Consider the following 20,555-nt stretch of genomic DNA (forward strand, 5'->3'; position numbering starts at 1 on the left):
CTATACGAAACGAATTGCAATTTGGACACTGCAATGAATGAAAACAATTGGGAACTTTGATTTATTTTGCAATAAATAGTATACCACTACATCCAGGTTCTCTATGAGCCAAGAACTGGGTCCATGAGGCTCCCAAGTGCCAGGCTTCACAGCCACTGAATATTACGAAAACCTTGAAGAGGGAATCATCACTCAGTGGCAAACGCACACTGCTTACATAGTCACTCAACTCTGTCAGCGTTGGATGCTGTGGAGACCATGAGCACACACTGTGCTTCCCTGAGCTATGGGTGGGGAATGGTGACAGGTTGCCAGAAAAACGGACAGCCAGTCAGAAAGGAACCTTAAATAATTGATCCTCTGTGCTCCCTGCTGACAGCTCACAAAGGGAACTTGGAACCAAGAAACAGAACAAAGATATTGGGCCAAAGAGAAAATCTTCTCACCAGAATTAGGAGGAAAGAGATTATCCACACACAAAAACAAATATTGCAAGATGGGGATGTGGGAGAGAGAAGCCAGTTCAGAATCTGTCTCTCCCCTCCACTTCCTATAGCCACTTCTCATGGCCCCTCACTCAACCCCATATTAAAATCAATGGTGCTAGAGTAGCAGGATGCATGGCAGGTTTCTGAGAAGGATACAGGCTCATTTTCACCATGTAACTATCAATTTCTTGCTATACTTTTAATTTTAGCACTCAAATAGTTGAGACTGTGGCTAAAAGACATGTCGCATGTTATATGTTAACAGAGACCTTTTCAGTGGTAGGTGAAAAGAACTATGTAATTATATTAGAGGCTGTACAGCACGTAGGCTGCCCAAGCTCATTAACTGATATCCCTGAGAGCATTTTTTCCCAACATGGTGTCTGTCAATAGGTTTATTCCTAGCCTGAATTTATGAACGTAAATATTATGGTGAAAGACTATATCTTGTTTGGTGACCTCCCATATTCATGCCTTCAGGGCGGAAGATGAAGAGGATATAGGAAATGTACTCAATGCTAATGAGGATTAAGAATTCTGGGCTAATGTTTCCATTCCCACCGATGGGGGGAAATGTGTAACAAACATTGTGCCAGTTTGATGGGGTAGAAAACACATCACTATGCTGCCCACTTGTGGGAGGAGTTTGAACAAGCCTGAAAAGAGTAGAGGGCAAAGCCTGACAACTTTGCAGATCCTGAAAATCTGTAATACATTGTGGAATAAAATGCAAATACTTCATGGATCTTGGTACATCCCTAAAGAAACAAAGGCCAACTCTGAGCTTTCCAAGTACACCTGTTGCCCTTGTAGCATGAAGTGGCTCATTGATCCACAGTTCTGCCGGGGGAACCACTGGCAGCATTTTTCTTCAGGCTGTAGGAAATGGATATTTATTATAAGGCATGATCTCAGAACACAGTTGTTCTAACATCATGTCCTACCTGATTGATAACCCCATACAATATATGTTTCAATACATTACCACCGTAAATACAGCTTTTCAGAAGCTACGTTGCAAGTACGTTGCAGAGCCACTATTACAACCTTTTGGTGTACTCTTAGCCATACTTGTGTTTATTTCCCAAAGAGGGATACATACTTCTCTAGCTTTCTGAATAACCAGCTCTCTGCTCCTTCTAGATTTGTAATACATGCAGAGACATTGGCTTTCTAGACATAATGTATACACAAATTTTCAAGAGGATGGATGTGTATGGAACAGTTTTTTAATTATTTCAGGCAATTTACTATGGGCCCATGTGGACAATCCTTACTCAAGTCTAACTCCTACTGACTTCAGTCCTCTAAATGTAGGGCTATTGGCACTGTTTCTCTGAGGTGACCTTTTTGGAGACTCATGGTATTGCATTTTTTCATGTTTTTCATTCCAGTCAAGAATAGTTAAAATCTTTCTATGATCTTTCGATAATCATCCATTTTCTTGCCTTCTTCTTGTATTTATCTTTTGAGTTTCATCTGCAATTGAGAATTGTTTGGAAGGAGAATGGTTTGGATTGACAGCACTATAATTTTGCTTAGGTGAAAAAAACTGATCATTTCGCTGCTTTCTTCAAGGCCAGACCAACATTAAGCATGTCATTTGAAGCAATAGGAAAAAAGGGAAAGTATATAAATAAGTTTATTATGACAAGAAATTAAAACTCTCTTTCAGTTAAGCTAAAAATCTGCTGATTCATCAGCTTCAATCATGAAAACCTGCGGTTCAATTTAGTCAGATTATGAGTATATTATAACCTGATGCTGGTGAAATTAAAATATCAACATTTGTTTTCATGCACTTTTTGGATAGTTCTTTTGGATCTGTATTATAAGCAGTATCCTGTTTCTCCAAAATATCTTGATGCATGAAAATGTCTCTCACTAATACAGCAACAAAAGAGAGGTTGGGATAACAGGCAGTTCTCTGGTTATTTATAATTTCTGAACAAAAAATATCCACAAAAGACCACATAATTTATTAAGGATGAAGGTTGCCATCGGTTGCCTTGTGAACCCTTGTACTTGGTTTGGCCTGCAGATTACACTTTAGACACACCTGCTATAAAAAGACATAAAATTCGGACATTTTATCACATACTGCATCAAGAAGTGTTAACAACAGTTCAGATATTACAGCCTTTATCAATCCAGGCAACAGATTTGTTTTTTTATTTAACACAGAATCTGCTAATAGCCAGAGTTTCCGTAGTTATTTTCAAAGTTGGTCTTGCTGTCAGGTCTTGATATTTTTTTGGCCTTACCCAATATATTGCATGCATTGATAAAGACAAATGGAAATTCATTCTAGTGGTATGATAGAGCAACATTTTATGCCACTATTTTCAAATGATTCATGGACTTATTAACTTAGTGGTTAAAAATCTTCTCTCTTTACATATATCTGTGTTCACAGTTATCAGAAGTATTTAATGTTGTGATGGATTTAGAGCTGCCCTGTAATAATTTATTAATACTGTATGTTGGCCTGGTTACTAGTATAGTGTCTCTTATATGAATATATTGGTTTAACTCAGGAAGGGTCTGTCTGGAGAACAGGCAGGAAAAAGAAGAATCGCTCCACAAAGCCACCTACCAGCAAACATTTAGCTCCCACAGGGGCAATGCCAGAACTTTGATGATTCTGTCTTTGCTTCTCCAGTCAACCTACAAAGCTAGGTTTGACAAGGAAAGGCCAAGCCCATGAACAGAGGAGATGCCTAGGCCACCATCATGCAGTACTTTAGCTGATAGTACTCTAGCTACATTAGACATGCATGTAGATGGTTTTAAAATCCTTTTTCTCTAATGCTTTGTTCCTAGTGCTATATAAAACTTTTGTTTTAAGAAAGCTGTTTAGTCACCATATACCACTGGTCCCAAAGGGAAGAACTGCAGGTGTCCATACTCAGTCAGACCCACTGGATGCGCTTGGTGGATACAGACTACTACAGCCCATCTCCAGGTCTAAGAGTGGGAGAACTGCAAAATTCCTTGCTGGGATAGGTAAAGGTATGAAGCTTGGCACCGGAGAGAGTGCACTCAGAGAGACCTCAAAGGGGACCGAGATGCATCTAACCCTGTAACTGCAAAATAATATATTTTAAGAATTGAGACTAGCTAACACTTTAAAAAGCACTAGTACCCTATGTTCATTTCAATCAAACATGGGGCCTGACATTCACCTGCTATTCAAATAAATGGGAGTTGTAAGAGCTCAGCACCTCTGAAAATCAGGCATACAATTCTTTGGATATTCATTAACAGTTTGTCTTTAAAACAATATAATAGACATTGCTTCATTTATTTCATGCAAAAACCATTGAAAATATCTATGGACATATATAAGTTTACTTAAATCATTTTGATCTGAAGCAACAAAATTTGTCAAAGCTGCTAATGATCCAAACAGGTTCTATGGAAGTTCTCTGCTGCATATTTTAATGTTGATACTTCTAGAAAACTTGGTACAAACAACCGAGAGCAGATCTAAATACAAGGGACTAACTTGGAAAACATTGCCATGAACAAACAATTCGATTCAACCAAGAACCACCATATGCATACTACCAAAGAAAAATAAGTGACCGTCCAGAAGAAAGGAAAGTGAAACATTAATTCATCACTGTTTGTGAATGTAATTGATTTAAAGTGAGCAGAAATGAGAAAGGCAGGTCCACTTAGAAAATTAAAGTTGTCAGATTCTCAGGTTCATCCTGTGGCACCAGTTGATTGGCCTATCTTCAAGCTAAACACTAATGCATTTCACATCAATGCTGAAGAATGGAAAATCCATAGTACACATGCTAAGGAGTGAAAACTTAGGCCTGGACAATAGAGTTCTAAAATGTCATAACTGAACATTGCTAGCAGGACAGAAAACTGGAAAATAATTTAACTTACATCTGATTCAGACCTGCATTTAACCAGAGTTACTTTAAACTATGTTTTTAGGGAAAAACTAAGTTTTCTGGCACTGGAAATAGAACTCTGTGCTCTTCTAGCATTATTGCTGTGGCTGCTCCAAAGGAGCTCTATAGAATGTGACCTGTCAATTTTGCACTTGTTTTGACGAGCCACATTTCTATAAGCAAAGATTCCATTCATTGATCACAGTCTTAAGAAAAAGCAACTGAAGGATGCTGCAATGTATGAAGTATCTTAAGTAATCACACAAGTATTTAGGATTAGACATTTTTCAGACCCCACAGAAGCAGCATCACTTGTGGCCACAGACAGAGGGTAAGGTTTGGCCTTGATATAAGGAAGGGTTTCTCCTCACAAAAAGCTATTAGAATTTGAAATAGTCTATCAAAGGGAGGGTAAGTCATGGCGTAAGTGTATTCAAGGGATGAAGAGTTCTGTTAGCACCCACAACACACTCTTGAGTATTCCTACTGAAATGCCAACGAAGGGACCACAGTTCAACCAGAGATTTAGGAGATGGTTGGATATACAGGTAGTAACTGTGGCCAGAAATGCTTTCTTCCCTCTGCATTGAATAAGAAGTGTCCAACCTTTTATTTTCAATGCAAACTTTTCTATGATTATTCACAATCTTCTCAGCTCAAAATTAAACTAACTTTGCGTACTATCTGTTAGGACCACTTGGAAGCTGAAGTTAGTGCAGAATACTGGTGCCTGCTTATTAAACTGTGCTTTGATGCAGGGAGCACATTGCACTCTGCTCTGTAATCTGCACAGCTTCTACTACGTTTTTTTTGGTGGAGTTCAAGGTGTTCATCTTCATATATAAAACCGTAGGCATCTGGGGCATATCTATGTGACAGATTGCCTTTCTCCCTGTACGCTAGATTTCAGTCAGAAAAGGCACTCAAGCTGTAGCTCCCTCAGTTTGAAAGAAAAGTTCCTGCCCAGGGACTATAATACAGTAGCCTGCCCTCTGGCTTCTGACTCTCTCTAGGAGATTGGAATGCTAAAATGGGCACAGGCAGATCTGCAAGATTATTGTGGCCCTTTCTGTAATGTGGTAACTAATGAGAAAGGATTGAGACTTTTGGAGTTTGCCGGCTATAACAATCTGGTTCTTGTAGACACATTGTAGGGATATTAAAGAAGGTACTAACAGTGATTCCCCCAAGAGACAGTGACCCCTAAAATCCAACAGTTTCACCAAGTACAAAAATCTCTTGGGTCTTCTGTTAAAACTTGTAAGCTACTGTCTGTAGAAACCATTGATTATATCTATCCTGTGACTACTATGTAAAACTTACAAACAAGTTAACTGACTTTGTTATACAATGTAAACAAACACTATAAGCTGTTAAGTGTCTTTCACAACTGCTCCTAGGACAGACCCCCACCCTCTGTGATTAAAGGGCCGGGAGTCTCAAATGAATTAGCACACACTCTGAAAGTGGTGGAGACAGTAAATTAAAATATGGTTAAGGGATGGAATGTATGCTGATGAATGCTTGATATACATGGATGGTTAGGGAGGTGCCAGCCTAGAAAAGGAGTATCCATCGGCCGAAGAATGTGTCAAGTGGATGACCAGAAACCCCCGGAGGGTAAACTGGGACCCACCCCATCACCTGGAAGGATGAGAAACACAAACTTTGGACAGTGTGGAGCCACCAGGAATGTGCCACTTTGGACAGGAATGTGCCATCTGCTGATTGAGTCAGCAACAGCAGGATGAAACAGCTCCCATAGACTAACATAGGAACTAATTCCTATAAGAATGGACTCTAAAGACTGATGACTTTGAGTCTCTGGTTCTGCTGCCAGCCTCCAGGAGCATCAGGTGCACCTGACACAGACTCGGCTCCATCCTCATGACCAAGATACCTGGCCAGTAACTTGGCATGAGCAACTTCTAGGCTGGTAACTATAACACCTATACAGAACTTGAATGAATGATTGTGTGAATGAATCTCTCTCTCTCTCTCTCTCTCTATATATATATATATATGTGTGTATGTATAAGAAATAAGTAGTCAAACAACGTTGTTTACTTTTATCTTTTGCTTTATCAGTATATTTACAATAAATGTGGCATCTTTGCCTTATCCCTCTTAATAAGATCCTGCTGGTTTTTATTTTATTGGTATAACAACATTAGGAGCACATAAAGCATCCAGACAATTAACATGGCATGCACCTGATAGTCTACATCACAGCCAGATCGACTACATCATGGTGCAAAACTGATTTTGTTATGGGACTAACAGAGTTAAAACAAGAAGCTTCCCCAATGCTGATATTGGAAGTGATCATGACCTTGTGATGCTAAACTTTTGACTGCAGCTAAGGAAAATCGTCAGGCCAAAGTTTACCAGAACCAAGTTTGACTTAGAAAGAGTCAGAGACCGAAATGTTGCAAAGTCATTCCAAGCAATGATCAGCAGAAAATTTGCTCCGCTGCTTGCTTTAGAGGAAACCATAGAAGCAATGACAGCAATAGACATCCTTGGGAAACACCGTAAGAAGACAAAACCATGGGTCACAAATTAAATACTACAAATGTGTGACATTAGAAGAGAACTCAAGAGAGACAAAGAACAGCACTGAGGGAGCTGATAAATACAGAGCGATTGGCAGAATGATCAAGAAAGGAATGAAGGTGGCCAAGGAAATATGGATTGAAAAACAATGCTCTAAAATTGAAGAGTGTATCAATAATAAAAATAGCAAACAAGCCTTCCAGGTTGTAAAAGATCTGACAAAGGAAAGATGGACCAAAGCTAATGCAATTCAAGACAAAGAAGGGAACAGTCTTACAGAAGAAAGGGACATCATCGATAGGTGGACAAACTACTGCTCTAATCTATACAATCGCCAGGCAAATGGAGATCCTAGTGTCCTAGACAGCCCAGATTCAACAGAGGAGGATGACTTTCCAATATTGTGCAAAGAAGTGGAGACAGCTGTGAAATCACTCAAGAACGGAAAGGCTACAGGTATTGACAACATCCCACCCAAATTGATGAAATTCATAGTAATAAATGTATTCACCAAGATCTGCAACAAAATCTGGCAGACCGGTGAGTGGCCTTCCACGTGGACACAGTCACTAATCATGACTCTGCCAAGGAAAGGCAACCTGCAATTGTGTCAAAATTACCTGACCATAAGCCTAATTAGCCATTATAGCACAGTGATGTTGAAAGTCATATTGAATAGACTGAAGCCACAAGCGGAGAATATCATCGCTGAAAAACAGGCTGACTTTCGTGCTGGAAGAACCACAGAACGGATTTTCAACCTTCGTGTTCAATGCGGTTATTGGAGTGATGCTGATGATGAACCCTAACATTAAAAGCAATTTTACACTGTTGCCACTCTAAGTGACCCAATTCTCTGAAATATTAGCCCTCTAATCCTTAAGTTTTTCCATTCTATAAAATCAAAACTTTATCAGTGATAAATTCAAACTTCATATCACCTGCATTAAAAAATTTACATTGTAAAGATGATTGTAATAGTTGTGAACAGTTATCTTTTTGCCCAGAAATGTTTTTTCAGAAATTATTCATTTGCTATATTGCAAGATGACTATTTTTTATTGTGTGGATTTCCAAAATTCACTTCAAAATAAGTGTTCACTCAAAGCAAAATATCAGAAGTCAGAATAGAAAGGGATAAAAATATTTTCTGTGTCAAGAAGTCATAAGCTTCTAAGCAACTAAATAGCTCATCAGAATCATTCATGATAATTCTTCAATTTTGAAGAAATATAAAACATTAAAATACCTTCAACATGTGATAGTGAGGCTACCCAGGAATAAGATCCGAAGTTGTAAACTCCAGCTACCAAATATAGATAGCTCATAACAGTTGTAACTCAAGCCTGAGGAATTATATCCTCGATTTCATTTTACTTTAACCAGTTTTGCTCCTCAAGAGTGGTCTTACAAGCACAAACTACTGTATGTGGGATTTTTTGTTTTGTTTTTTGGGGGTGTGTTTTATTTTGATGTGTTTGTTTTTGAGTTCCATTCCAAATGCTATCAAAAGTATAAAGGAACCATGGCAGAAGAAGCAGCTTAGTTTAAGAGTTCACGGTATTCCTCTGAGCATGACTTTAGGAAGAATAATGATTTGAAAACATACAATATCCAGTGCAGTAAGCGTACTATGAGAAATGTCAGTGTATAGTTTGAACTGTGGGCCTTAATTATTGCTGCTAATCCTATGAAACTTTATTTAAAAAAAAAAAAAAGAAAGAAATCTAAGCTTTTTTTCTGTACATCTTTTTCCATCACTGCTGATCACTAAACAATGAGTTTGTGTATTATATATGTTGGACAAGCCTCTCTCGGGTCTCATGCTTTTTATATATATCAAAGTCAGTCACCCATTGCTTAAGAATCCAGGTGTATTTACACCAATTAACATAAATTAATCTATTAATCATACTTTAAACATTAACTTCCAAATTTCTAGGCTGGAAAAAAAGACATATCCCAAATTTACAATTAACACAATAAAAAGTAAGAATACAGCAGAGACAACATCTCTACTCAACAGCCAGAGTCATTCTTAAATATATCATCCCTGCTACAAAAAAAAACCTCTCTCAGGAAAAGGTGAACAGAGGAGCCCTTTTTTCATAGATTCTAAGTCCAGGAGAGGCCACTTTGATCATCTAGTCTATCCTCCTGTATAGCACAGCTCATACAAGTCCCAAAAATTATTCCTAGAACATATATTTTAGAAAAACATCCAATCTTGATTTAAAAATTGTCAGTGATGTAGAATCCACCATGACCTTTGGTAAATTTTTCCATATGGTTCTATGCCCCTTGGTAACTGCACCATTCCCTTTCAGAGACAACAGGGAAGAAAATTTCACAATCCTCCCCTGTATTTGGGAAGAGACCTTCCCTTGTGATGCCCCAATCCAGTGTCTATGACATCACACAGTTTGCTATACTGAAGACAATCTGATGTCTCCCAAACTGGATTGGGGCACCACTGAACAAATCAGGGAGGAATAAGAGGCTGATGATAAAGAAGAGAACTTCTATTTACACACAACAAAGATAAATGAGGGAAGAAGGAAAGGAAGGGAAAAGGAGAAAGAAAATATTTGCTTATTAGGTTTAGGTAGTATTATATATTCTTTGGTATTAAATATTCTGTTTAGATTCAGTTAATATATGAATCCAGCTCCAGCCAAAATATTCACAATGGCCAATATATATCCAGTCCTGCTCGCTAGCTGCTACTTTTTTCTACTTGCTGTGCCAGCTCCCAAGAAAAAGTCAGATTCACCAAAAACCAGAGGTAAACTGAAAGGTAGTTTCTAATCAAGTAGATTATTAAACTGTCATTTTGCAATGGCTGCTTAAGTTTTGTAAAAGACCATCTGTACCAAGTATAGCCAAAACCTGGACACCAAAGAACTTGAGTGAAGGTAGACATTTGGAGAAACCAACAGGGGAAACAGGGGCACATGAATGGTAATGGGCTGCAAACCCGAGCCAGCTTAATTACACACAAAACATGTACTGTCAGATCACTAAACAGTCCCTCAAGACATATATGATGATGTGTGTAGACACTATGCCTTGTACCTGGTGATGGGGGACAGCTTGCAGCACAGATGGATAAAGATGACCAGGAAAGCTGTCGACCTGCATGCAAAAAACAGGGCCAGAAAAGGCCAGACAGGAAGCAGAGAATAAGCTAAACCAATTCTCAGCCAAAGCACAAAGAAGATTAACATTCAGAGAGCAGTAGTGAGGATAGGGTCTCTTACTCTATTAGGAGTTAAGCTGAAAACAGGTATTTTATTACAGAACACTATAAAAAAGGGACTTAGAAGACCAATAGTAAATTCCAATCCACCCCTTCAATGCTGCTTTTGTTTTCATGTCACTCTTACCTACTTGATTTTTTGCTTATTTTCCCCCTATGGGAAAGATTGAGAACAAACTTCCATGGTTTATAACCTACTACACATATATAGTGATAGGAGATAAAATGAGTTTACCAATTTGCTTACAGTTAGTAAGATTTTCAAAAGCACCTAAAACTGACTTAGGAGCCTAAGACCAATTTTCAAACATGACTTAGGCTCCTTAATGTACATGTTACCCAATATGTACATTTTGGTTTTATTATTATTTAGTGCTGCTGGAATTTACAGTTTAAAAGAATATGTATCTAGGATCCTAGAAGAACTTCTATACAGTAGAAAACTGTCAAGGCAGCTTGTGTGTAAGGTCCAACACCACCTCCCACCACACCCATCTAATTTAAGGGTGTATCTCATGAAGGTAGTATAAATTGTGGTAAACAATATTAAAGCAAAAGCCCTTGTTTGTGACTAAACGCTAATGTTATATGATGCCTACTAATATTTAGCTCAAAAGTTAGTCTGTCTAAAAGCTTTTAAACTATTTCACCTACTGTTCATTGTAGCTAGTATCTATAAAATAGGACTATAAAAATGTCCATGTGTGGAGCTGGACCCTGCCAGCACAGAGAATCATAGGACTGGAAGGGACCTTGAGAGATCATCTAGTCCAGTCCCCTGCACTCATGGCAAGGCTAAGTATTATCTAGACCATCCCTGACAGGTGTTTGTCTAACCTGCTCTTAAAAATCTCCAATGATGGAGATTCCACAACCTCCCTAGGCAATTTATTCCAGTGCTTAACCACCCTGAAGGTTAGGAAGTTTTTCCTAATGTCCAACCTAACCCTTCCTTGCTGCAATTTAAGCTCATTTGCTTCTTGTCCTATCCTCAGAGGTTATGAAAAAAAAATGTCTCCCTCCTCCTTGTAACAACCTTTTACGTACTTGAAAACTGTTGTTATCATGTCCCCCCTCAGTCTTCTCTTTTCCAGACTAAACAAACCCAATTTTTTTCAATCTTCTCTCATAGGTCATGTTTTCTAGACCTTTAATCATTTTTGTCGCTCTTCTCTGGACTCTCTCCAATTTGTCCACATCTTTCCTGAAATGTGGCACCCAGAACTGGACACAATACTCCAGTTGAGACCTAATCAGTGCAGAGTAGAGTGGAAGAATTACTTCTCATGTCTTGTTTACAACACTCCTGCTAATATATCCCAGAATTATATTTTTTTTTTGCAACAGCGTTACACTGTTGACTCATATTCAGCTTGTGGTCCACTATGACACAACAGGTTTCTTCCTAAATGGAGTACTTTGCATTTGTCCTTACTGAATTTCATCCTATTTTCTTCAGCCCATTTCTCCAGTTTGTCCAGATCATTTTAAATTTTAATCCTATCTTCCAAAGCATTTGCAACCCCTCTCAGCTTGGTATCGTCCACAAAAAATTGTAAGTGTACTCTCTATGCCATTATCTAAATCACTGATGAAGATATTGAACAGAACTGGACCCAGAACTGATCCCTGTGAGACCCCACTCATTATGCCCTTCCAGCTTGACTGTGAACCACTGATAATATTCTCTGGGAATGGTTTTCTAACCAGTTTTGCACCCACCTTATAGTAGTTCCATCTAGGTTGTATTTCCCTAGTTTGTTTATGGGAAGGTCATGCAAGACAGTATCAAAAGCTTTAGAAAAGTCAAAATATACCACGTTTACTGCTTCCCCCCATCCACAAGGCTTGTTTTCCTGTCAAAGAAAGCTATCAGGTTGGTTTGACATGATTTGTTCTTGACAAATCCATGCTGATTGTTACTTATCACCTTATTATCTTCTAGATGTTTGCAAACCGATTGCTTTTTTATTTGCTCCATTATCTTTCCGGGTACAGAAGTTAAGTTGGCTGGTCTGCAATTCCCCGGGTTGTCCTTATTTCCCTTTTTATAGATTGGCACTATATTTGCCCTTTTCCAGTCTTCTGGAATCTCTCCCATCTTCCATGATTTTTCAAAGATAATTGCTAATGGCTCAGATATCTCCTCAGTCAGTCCCTTGAGTATTCTAGGATGCATTTCATCAGGTCCTGGTGACGTGAAGACATATAACTTGTCTAAGTAATTTTAACTTGTTCTTTCCCTATTTTAGCCTCTTCTGATCCTACCTCATTTTCACTGGTATTCACTATGTTAGACGTCCAATCACCACCAATCTTCTTGGTAAAAACCGAAACAAAGAAGTCATTAAGCACCTCTGCCATTTCCACATTTTCTATTGTGTGTTTCCCCCCCTCATTGAGTAAGGGGCCTACCCTGTCCTTGGTCTTCCTCTTGCTTCTAATGTATCTGTAGAATGTTTTCTTGTTACCCTTTATGTCTCTAGCTAGTTTGATCTCATTTTGTGCTTTGGCCTTTCTAATTTTGTCCCTATATACTTCTGTTACGTGCATGATTACATCTCAGTCATTGCCTACTGGTTCTGCTACAGCACTCAATAGGTTACATAAAACTCTAGTACACAATAACCAGGCAATTTTAGAAAAGTATTTGTTAAAGAATGAAATGGGACAGTCCTGATGATCTCCTCAAATGAAATTCTCATTGAATTCAATGGAAATTTTGCCTGAGTAAGGTCTGTAAGACTGGGCCCTAAAACACAACTCTCTCTTTAGTTCATCGAGTCACATGATCTCCATCTGCTGGAAGACAGAAATGAGGCAACAGTTCTCAAGCTAGGAATTCCACTCACTAAGTAGTGATGTCACAAAGTTTTGCTTTATTTCCGGTCTCCATCTTGTGGTAGGAGATTATATTAACCCACAGCTTTGACTAGTGTTTTGGACATCATCTTTGGAGTGATGAAAACAATGTCAAAAGACATGTAGCTGGGCATAGATGCTAATTTATTTAATATCAGGAATTAAATGATTCCAAGTCTTCTCTTTTTGGAGAACACAGAAAGTGACACATGAAAATCAGACCAATGGCCTACCTGGCCCGGGGTTCTCAGATGTGCTTCTAATGAGAACAATATCTTAACAGAAAGATGAATCTACTTATACCATGAGATTGTCTCTCTTCCTGTTTATAACATGACCCACCTGCTGTCCCATTGGCACCTAAAGCACCACTCGGTGAAGCAATTAGGAAAGCCTTTAATGTACTACTTTTAAAATATTTTAGCAGCTGGAAGGAGAGCAAGCACAAGTGAGAAACCAGCTCTTTTCAGTCCACCAGCAAGTGCTGCATGGATTGTTAATTGTTCACAGACCACAGATTGCGAACCAGTGATCTAAACTAACAATATATAACCCAGAATCCCTGACACCTTGTACTAGCCAAAGTGCAAGAAGTGACATAATAGACAATTGTGGAATAACTTGCCTGTAAGATAAGTTTTAATTACAGTTGTTGGGCTTGTGCCCTAAAACTATAAGGGTTTATATCCCTAATAAATGTTCATCTTATGTGGTTTTAGGTATTTTCATTATCCATCTAATCCTTTTTGAAGCACTCTAAGCTCTTATCCTCAATTATATATTGTGACCTTGACTTCCACAGGTTAAGTATGTGGTATAAAAAGCAGTTTCTTCTTTTTTGCTTTTCAATTTCACTGGCAACCAACAGGGCTGATTACAGTGGGCTGGAGGGAGGAATGTCCATTTCCCCCCCCCACCCCACCAAATTTTTTTTGCACTTACTCAAAGTTCCACAGGTCATGGCCTGGCCACTTTTAAGCAGAGGTCCTGTACTAAATCAATCCGGATGCTGCCAAAGTCATCTGGAGCATCACTCTGGCTGCATGGTCAGAATGCCACTTATATTTGGCTTGACTGTCCCTCCATACAGAGAGAAGGGCAGCCAGGCCAAATGATGTTGCAACTTGGCACATGGGAAGTCAGAGCACATGAGAGTTGCTGAGAACTCAATTCCTAGCAGCACTGGCTCATGCACTGTGTGCGTAAGAGAGAGGGTAGACTCAGTGGAGCTAAGCAAGACCTGACTTCCCTGAGGTAGGGAGAAGCAGGGACTGGAACAGGGTACCTGCCGGGAGGGGCAGGGATTGCAACTTCCCTCACCCCTCTGCCCAAATATCTGAATTGGCACTACTGTTTGCAACCCCTTATTCTAGTATTACAAACTCAATATTAATCTCAAGTAGGCAGTGGCATATTCACTCTAAGCATAATATTAGACATAAGAAAGAGCATGCTTTTAAAAAGAGAAATTCATGGTACTTTGTGCCACATTCTGCTGTGAACATTTTAAGGATTGCCTACATTGGGGTGGCCAACCTGTGGCTCCGGAGCCACATGCGGCTCTTCAGAAGTTAATATGCAGCTCCTTGTATAGGACACCAGGGCTGGAGCTACAGGCGCCAACTTTCCAGTGTGCCAGGGGGCGCTCACTGCTCAACCCCTGGCTCTGCCGCAGGCCCTGCCCCCACTCTCCTCTTTCCTCCCCCCAACCCGAGCCTCCTGCACACCATGAAACAGCTGATCGGGAGGTGCGGGGAGGGAGGAGGAGGTGCTGATCGGCGGGGCTGCCGGTGGGCAGGAGATGCTGGGAGGGGAGCTGATGTGGGGGCTGCTTACGTATTACTGTGGCTCTTTGGCAATGTACATTGGTAAATTCTGGCTCCTTCTCAGGCTCATGTTGGCCACCCCTGGCCTACATGGTGCCTTAATCCACACCAGCTGAGATGTAAATTCTATTGCACACCAGTTGTTGTACAGTAACTAGCCTTTGTGGACTCTGCTGGAAAACATTAAAAGTTCCCTACTGCATGCTAATGTAGTCCCATTTCAAACAGCACTACTTTAATCGACACTAAGGACATTTTACTGTGCACCAGCAGGGTGCACATGGGCCAGTTAGTGTGCAACATACTAGTGCACATTAGAATTTACACCTGAGCTTGTGTGGACTAAGGCACCATCTAGACATGCCCTTAGATAAACTTCAACAGGATACAACATCTGGTATCACAGGTATCCAATTTAAATCAAACAACACTCAAAAAGCACGTTACACAGGAAATTAGACACTACTATTCACTTTATTCTTTCTATGATCTTTTGTCCATATAAATCTACAGACAAAGTTACACGCTGCCTTGCATACCACAGAATCATAATTCCTAACATATGTAGTGGGATGGCATAGTGCGTAAATGAGCACAGAATGCAACTCCAAATCATTAAAGCATGCTGCATCTGAACACTGGCAGAGAGCAAATAATAAAATACACCCTTGAATTAGTATGAAGATGCTTTGAACCTACCTGATTGCTTGAACATCCTTGTAAGACCTAGTGGGCAAGAAGGGTTATATAAAATCATAAGTGATGTGGAGACAGTGGATAAGGAAAAGTTATTTACTTATTCCCATAATACAAGAACTAGAGGTCACCAAATGAAATTAATAGGCAGCAGGTTTAAAACAAATACAAGGAAGTTCTTCTTCATGCAGCGCATAGTCAACTTGTGGAACTCCTTACCTGAGGAGGTTGTGAAGGCTAGGACTATAACAACGTTTAAAAGAGAACTGGATAAATTCATGGATGTTAAGTCCATTAATGGCTATTAGCCAGGAGGGGTAAGGAATGGTGTCCCTAGCCTCTGTTTGTCAGAAGATGGAGATGGATGGCAGGAGAGAGGTCACTTGATCATTGCCTGTTGGTCCACTCCCTCTGGGGCACCTGGCATTGGCCACTGTTGGTAGACAGGATACTGGGCTAGATGGATCTTTGAACTGACCCAGTACAGCTGTTCTTATGTTCTAAGGGGTCAATGTATATATAAAGTCATTTTCTGTAGTATAATGAAATTTAAGATTACTGTAAAAAGGGTGTTCAAATACAAAATCAGCCTCAGATTTTTACAACACAAGCACAGACAAAATTATAATCCATATGAAATGATTTATGTTGTCTCTTTCTAGTTCCCAATGAACATTAAATGCTCATATCACTGAAACTGCATTTGAATTGGAAGTGGCTGACAGGCAGGCTTGTTTGTAGAATCAGAAGAGAGGTCAAGGACTGATTGGACATAGAGACTTAAGTATCTGCTCTTGCCCAGATATGATCCTCCAGAAGAGGATGGAAGAACATTAATGAAGCATGCACTGCTAGTGCCCAAGCTCTATCTACACAGAAAGAAGAGTTAAATCTCCAATGCTATCAATGCTGTACCTTTCAAAAAGATTTTCAATGTAATTTTTGCCTGCCCATATTAACCTTCTGATTTAAAAAAAAAAGTGACAATAATGCATATTGATTATACAATGGCATGACAACTGCAAAGACAAGAGCATGGACTATAGCAACAAGCTAACTCTATTCCAATAGCTTTACCTTCTAGATTTCTGATTATGCTATGCCCAATCCCAATTTATCCCTTCTCATACCAAAGGCCAGAAATGCATGGATGCAGCAGCATGTTGAGGGACATCAAAGGACTGGTTTACAATATTAAAAACTACTTGTCTGGCAAAAGGTGTCAGCTACGTATACTTTAACTGCGTGCATAGGCCAGGATAAGTGGTGTTCATCCGTGCCAATGTCAGAGAGGTATGTTTAGGACTTCCTCCCATGAGGCATGTTTTTCTGAAATTGTGCTAAACATGGCCTGTTGTAGTTGTGATGGAAATGGAGCTGTTCTGTTATAATTTATTAATACTATATGTTGGCCTGGTTATGATGATGGTTACAGGGCTAGCTCCACTTCTGACCCGCTGAGTGTACCCCTGCAGGTATTACGTCTTGTGCCTTTACCTATCCCATGGTGGAATCATGCAGTTCTCCCACTCGTAGACCGGGCCCTGGGCTACATTATCCTGCAAGTATGCCTACACTGCAATTAAACACCCATGGCTGGCCCATGTCAGCTGACTCCAGCTCAGGCTCTGGGACTGCAAAATTATGGTGTAGGTTTTCAGACCAGGGCTGGAACCCTGGCTCTCGTGACAGTGGGGAAGTTGCAATAAATGACAACAGCAATACAACAAAAGGAATTGCTTATTCTTAGAGCTTCTAATTTTCAGTTTTAACCAACAAACACCATTGATACAAAGGAAAGACAGATGTTTATCCAATGAAGCACCAGAATGAAGACACCAGCAATGGTTACTTGAATCCAAGGGTTTGTCTACACAAAGCAGTTGTGCATTTATGGGTCAGTTTAAGATCCTGCTGGTGCACACTAAAGGTTCTCTAGTGCTTTTTAACACCGTGCTGTTTCAAACTACACTACCTTAAAGAGCACTTGGGAACATTACAAAGAGATTACTCATTACAGTATATGCAAAGAAAGCCCCTGGAAAACCTGATTTTTGGACAGCCACATAAAAAAGAAAAACTCAGAAAGTGTTAAAAATAAACCCTGCAACTTGAAATAATAAGCCCTGAGAAACAGAAGCAGGAAAAATAAAGCATGAGATAAAAGGATGCATCTCTGTCTTTAGGTAACCTAGGCAGGCCTAACATCTTTAGACTCCTCAGCGGCATCTGAAGCCCTGTTGATGGAACCCAATATAGTTATACAGCAATCATCTCAATAACCAGGCCAATGCACAGTATTCACAGAACAGCTCCAATTCCATCACAGTAGTCTATGATTGCGTTTCAACCTTATGCAGCTAAAACTGCACAGAATCAATTGCTGACACTGCTTGTTGGCAATGAGTTCGTTTTCTGGCACAGATCTTTTTCCAGCCCTGAGCAGTTCAAGAGGAATTTGAACAGAACTTCTCCAGAAGCAGAAAACCCAACACAACTACTGCATTCACACTGTGTCCAAAGTAACCATTTTGTCAGTATTCCATAGCACAGAACCATTTACATTCATTTCAACTTCATCAGGTATTCCCTCTGCTCATTTAAATGCCACTCAACAATCATTCAGCAATTTGAACTATTCTTCTCACTCACTTTGTATCCCATTATTCAAGGACATTTTGAATCCATTTGGAAATGCATTTCCAGGGTTGGAGATGCCATCTACAACTTCTGAATACATTCAGAGGATCAGCTGTCCAAGTTCAAAACACTGATGCTAACATAGCTGACTTTTCTAGGCTAGCAAAGAACAGGCATTGATTGTGTTAATTCAGCATTTCTGGATGTACAGTGAGCACATTCAGGGAAAATATCAGTCTATATTAGCTTTGAAACTGATCCTTCTTCATTGATTTTTTGAAAAAGGGGAGAAGAACTTGACCCTCAAACGAAACAATTAACAGTCAGTGAAAAGTCACTCAGCAGCTTCCTGGTTCTGCAGGGAGAGCCTCTTAACACATACAAACTCTTAAAGTTACACACAGGGAACATATCATGTAATAAAAATATATAGAGTTACTTCACATTATGAGATTCAGAAGTGTCATTATAGTAAAAATGTTTGTTTTGAAAGGAAAGACAGTTTTACTGTATCTGTTAAAGAAAATAAACCCCAACATGTTTTCATTTTTCACTACTGTTATTATTCAAAGCATACAAATTGCCATGATATTAAAACAGGAAACATCATCTGAATTTTTGTTAATCTTGTGACTCCGAAGAACACAAATCCAATTATGTTGCATTACAGTGAAATGTATCATAATTATTTGCAGGTCTAATGCAATCTTTTGCATCACATAATTGAAGTCTTGTAGAACAATTTAGCATTCACTAACAGTTAACTATGAATTCAAGAAAAAAAGAGCATTGTTACTATTAAGTCACAAATCTGCTTACCCTCTAGTGATTGGAAAAAGACTGGAAATTAAAATAGATCTCATTAGCCGACAGAATAATTATAGTATTTTTCTCAAAACCTGAAGCAAGTCAAGACAAAAATTTTCTTATGAACGGATTGAATTAAACCAAACTATTCCTACTAAAAGTCCCAATTATCCCTATAGTTATTATCTATTGAATCCAGAAAAAAAAAAAAAGAATTTCAGTGGGAAAGTACTCTCTCTTTTTCAAATTACATATATGACGTAATACTTAGCCATTAAAAGTTTAATTTGGAGATATTTTAAATGGCATAGCAATTTATCTTCAAGTCTAAATAATAGTTATGCACATTATGGCAAGGTTAAAAAAGAGATAGTTCAAAATAGACTAATTAAACATTCAACACATTGGCCTCTGCGCTTCAAATGATGCAAATATCCAGCTTACTTACAGAGTCTGGAACCTAGCAGATCCTTATAATATTCAAGAATTTTTTTTATATAAATGCATTAACTTTCTAGAGGTACCATCAAACATAACCGCACTTCTCTGGAAGCTGAAGGCACTGGGTCTTCAGCCTTGTACTTTAACATGTACTGGGGACATGAACAGGGCCGGCTCTGGCTTTTTTGCCACCCAAGGCAAAAAAGCCTCCCGCCGTCCCATCCCCCCTCCAGGAGTGCGGCAGGGGAGGGGGCCAAGCCCTCTCCCCAACCGGCCGGAGCGCCGGGGTGGAGGGCGGAGAGCCCGGCCGCGGCTCCGCTCTCCCCGGCAGCCAGAGCGCCGGGGGGAGGGCGGCGAGCCCACTGCAGCTCAGCTCTTCCCGGCGGCCAGAGCACCGCGCCGCCGCCCCCCTCCAGGTGCCACCCCACGCACAAGCTTGGTGGGCTGGTGCCTGGAGCCGGCCCTGGACATGAATATCCAGTGTAACACCACAGACATTTACATGTTATGACTTATGAAGAAGCATTTCATATAGACCAGCATGAAAATTATAAAGCTTGTACTGATATACCTAGAGTCATTACGACAGAAACAAACCTGTAACTGAGCTTTTCATTTAGGTTATTTTTTCTGTTACAAGATTCTAATTCTTTGTTAAGGAAAAGATTAGGTTTTTATGACAACACACCTGGTGTGTGAAAGCCTCCCAAAATTATGAAGTGTGTACTTAGAATTATTTCTCCCTTAATATGCCCCTCAATCAGCAGAGGCTGGACTTTTTTTTTTTTTTTTTTTTTTTTAAATGGTGGCATTACTGTAGGAAAGCACAGTTGAAGTGAGTTTTGGATTTTGTTCTTTAGGTGCTGAGTTTTGTGGTCACCTTGATCTCGTCCTGGCACAAGCTCCTGATTTGTGGGCCATGGTGGCATTTCTTGCATTTCAGACTGAACTGGAAAGGATGGCTAATCTCTCTCCATCCTTGTCTTATACAGGTCTAAATGCAATGAGTACCCTCTGTGAGCCTACAGCACCATCCAACCAGAAATTATTATACAGACCAAGTTAGGAA

The 20,555-nt window shown here is 39.6% G+C and overlaps 1 protein-coding gene across 1 annotated transcript in view; it reads right to left on the minus strand.

Annotated features, from left to right (window-relative positions):
* The window catches only part of LOC117871880 (potassium voltage-gated channel subfamily KQT member 1-like), a 466,257-nt gene that overhangs the window by 315,317 nt on the left and 130,385 nt on the right, over nt 1–20,555 (minus strand). The window contains exon 11 of the mRNA XM_034759710.1: nt 13,902–13,917. Within this exon, the coding sequence (XP_034615601.1) occupies nt 13,902–13,917 (16 nt within the window). The remainder of the gene's footprint in view (nt 1–13,901; nt 13,918–20,555) is intronic.

Source organism: Trachemys scripta, chromosome 1 (assembly GCF_013100865.1).
Source record: "Trachemys scripta elegans isolate TJP31775 chromosome 1, CAS_Tse_1.0, whole genome shotgun sequence".
Taxonomy (NCBI): domain Eukaryota; kingdom Metazoa; phylum Chordata; order Testudines; family Emydidae; genus Trachemys; species Trachemys scripta.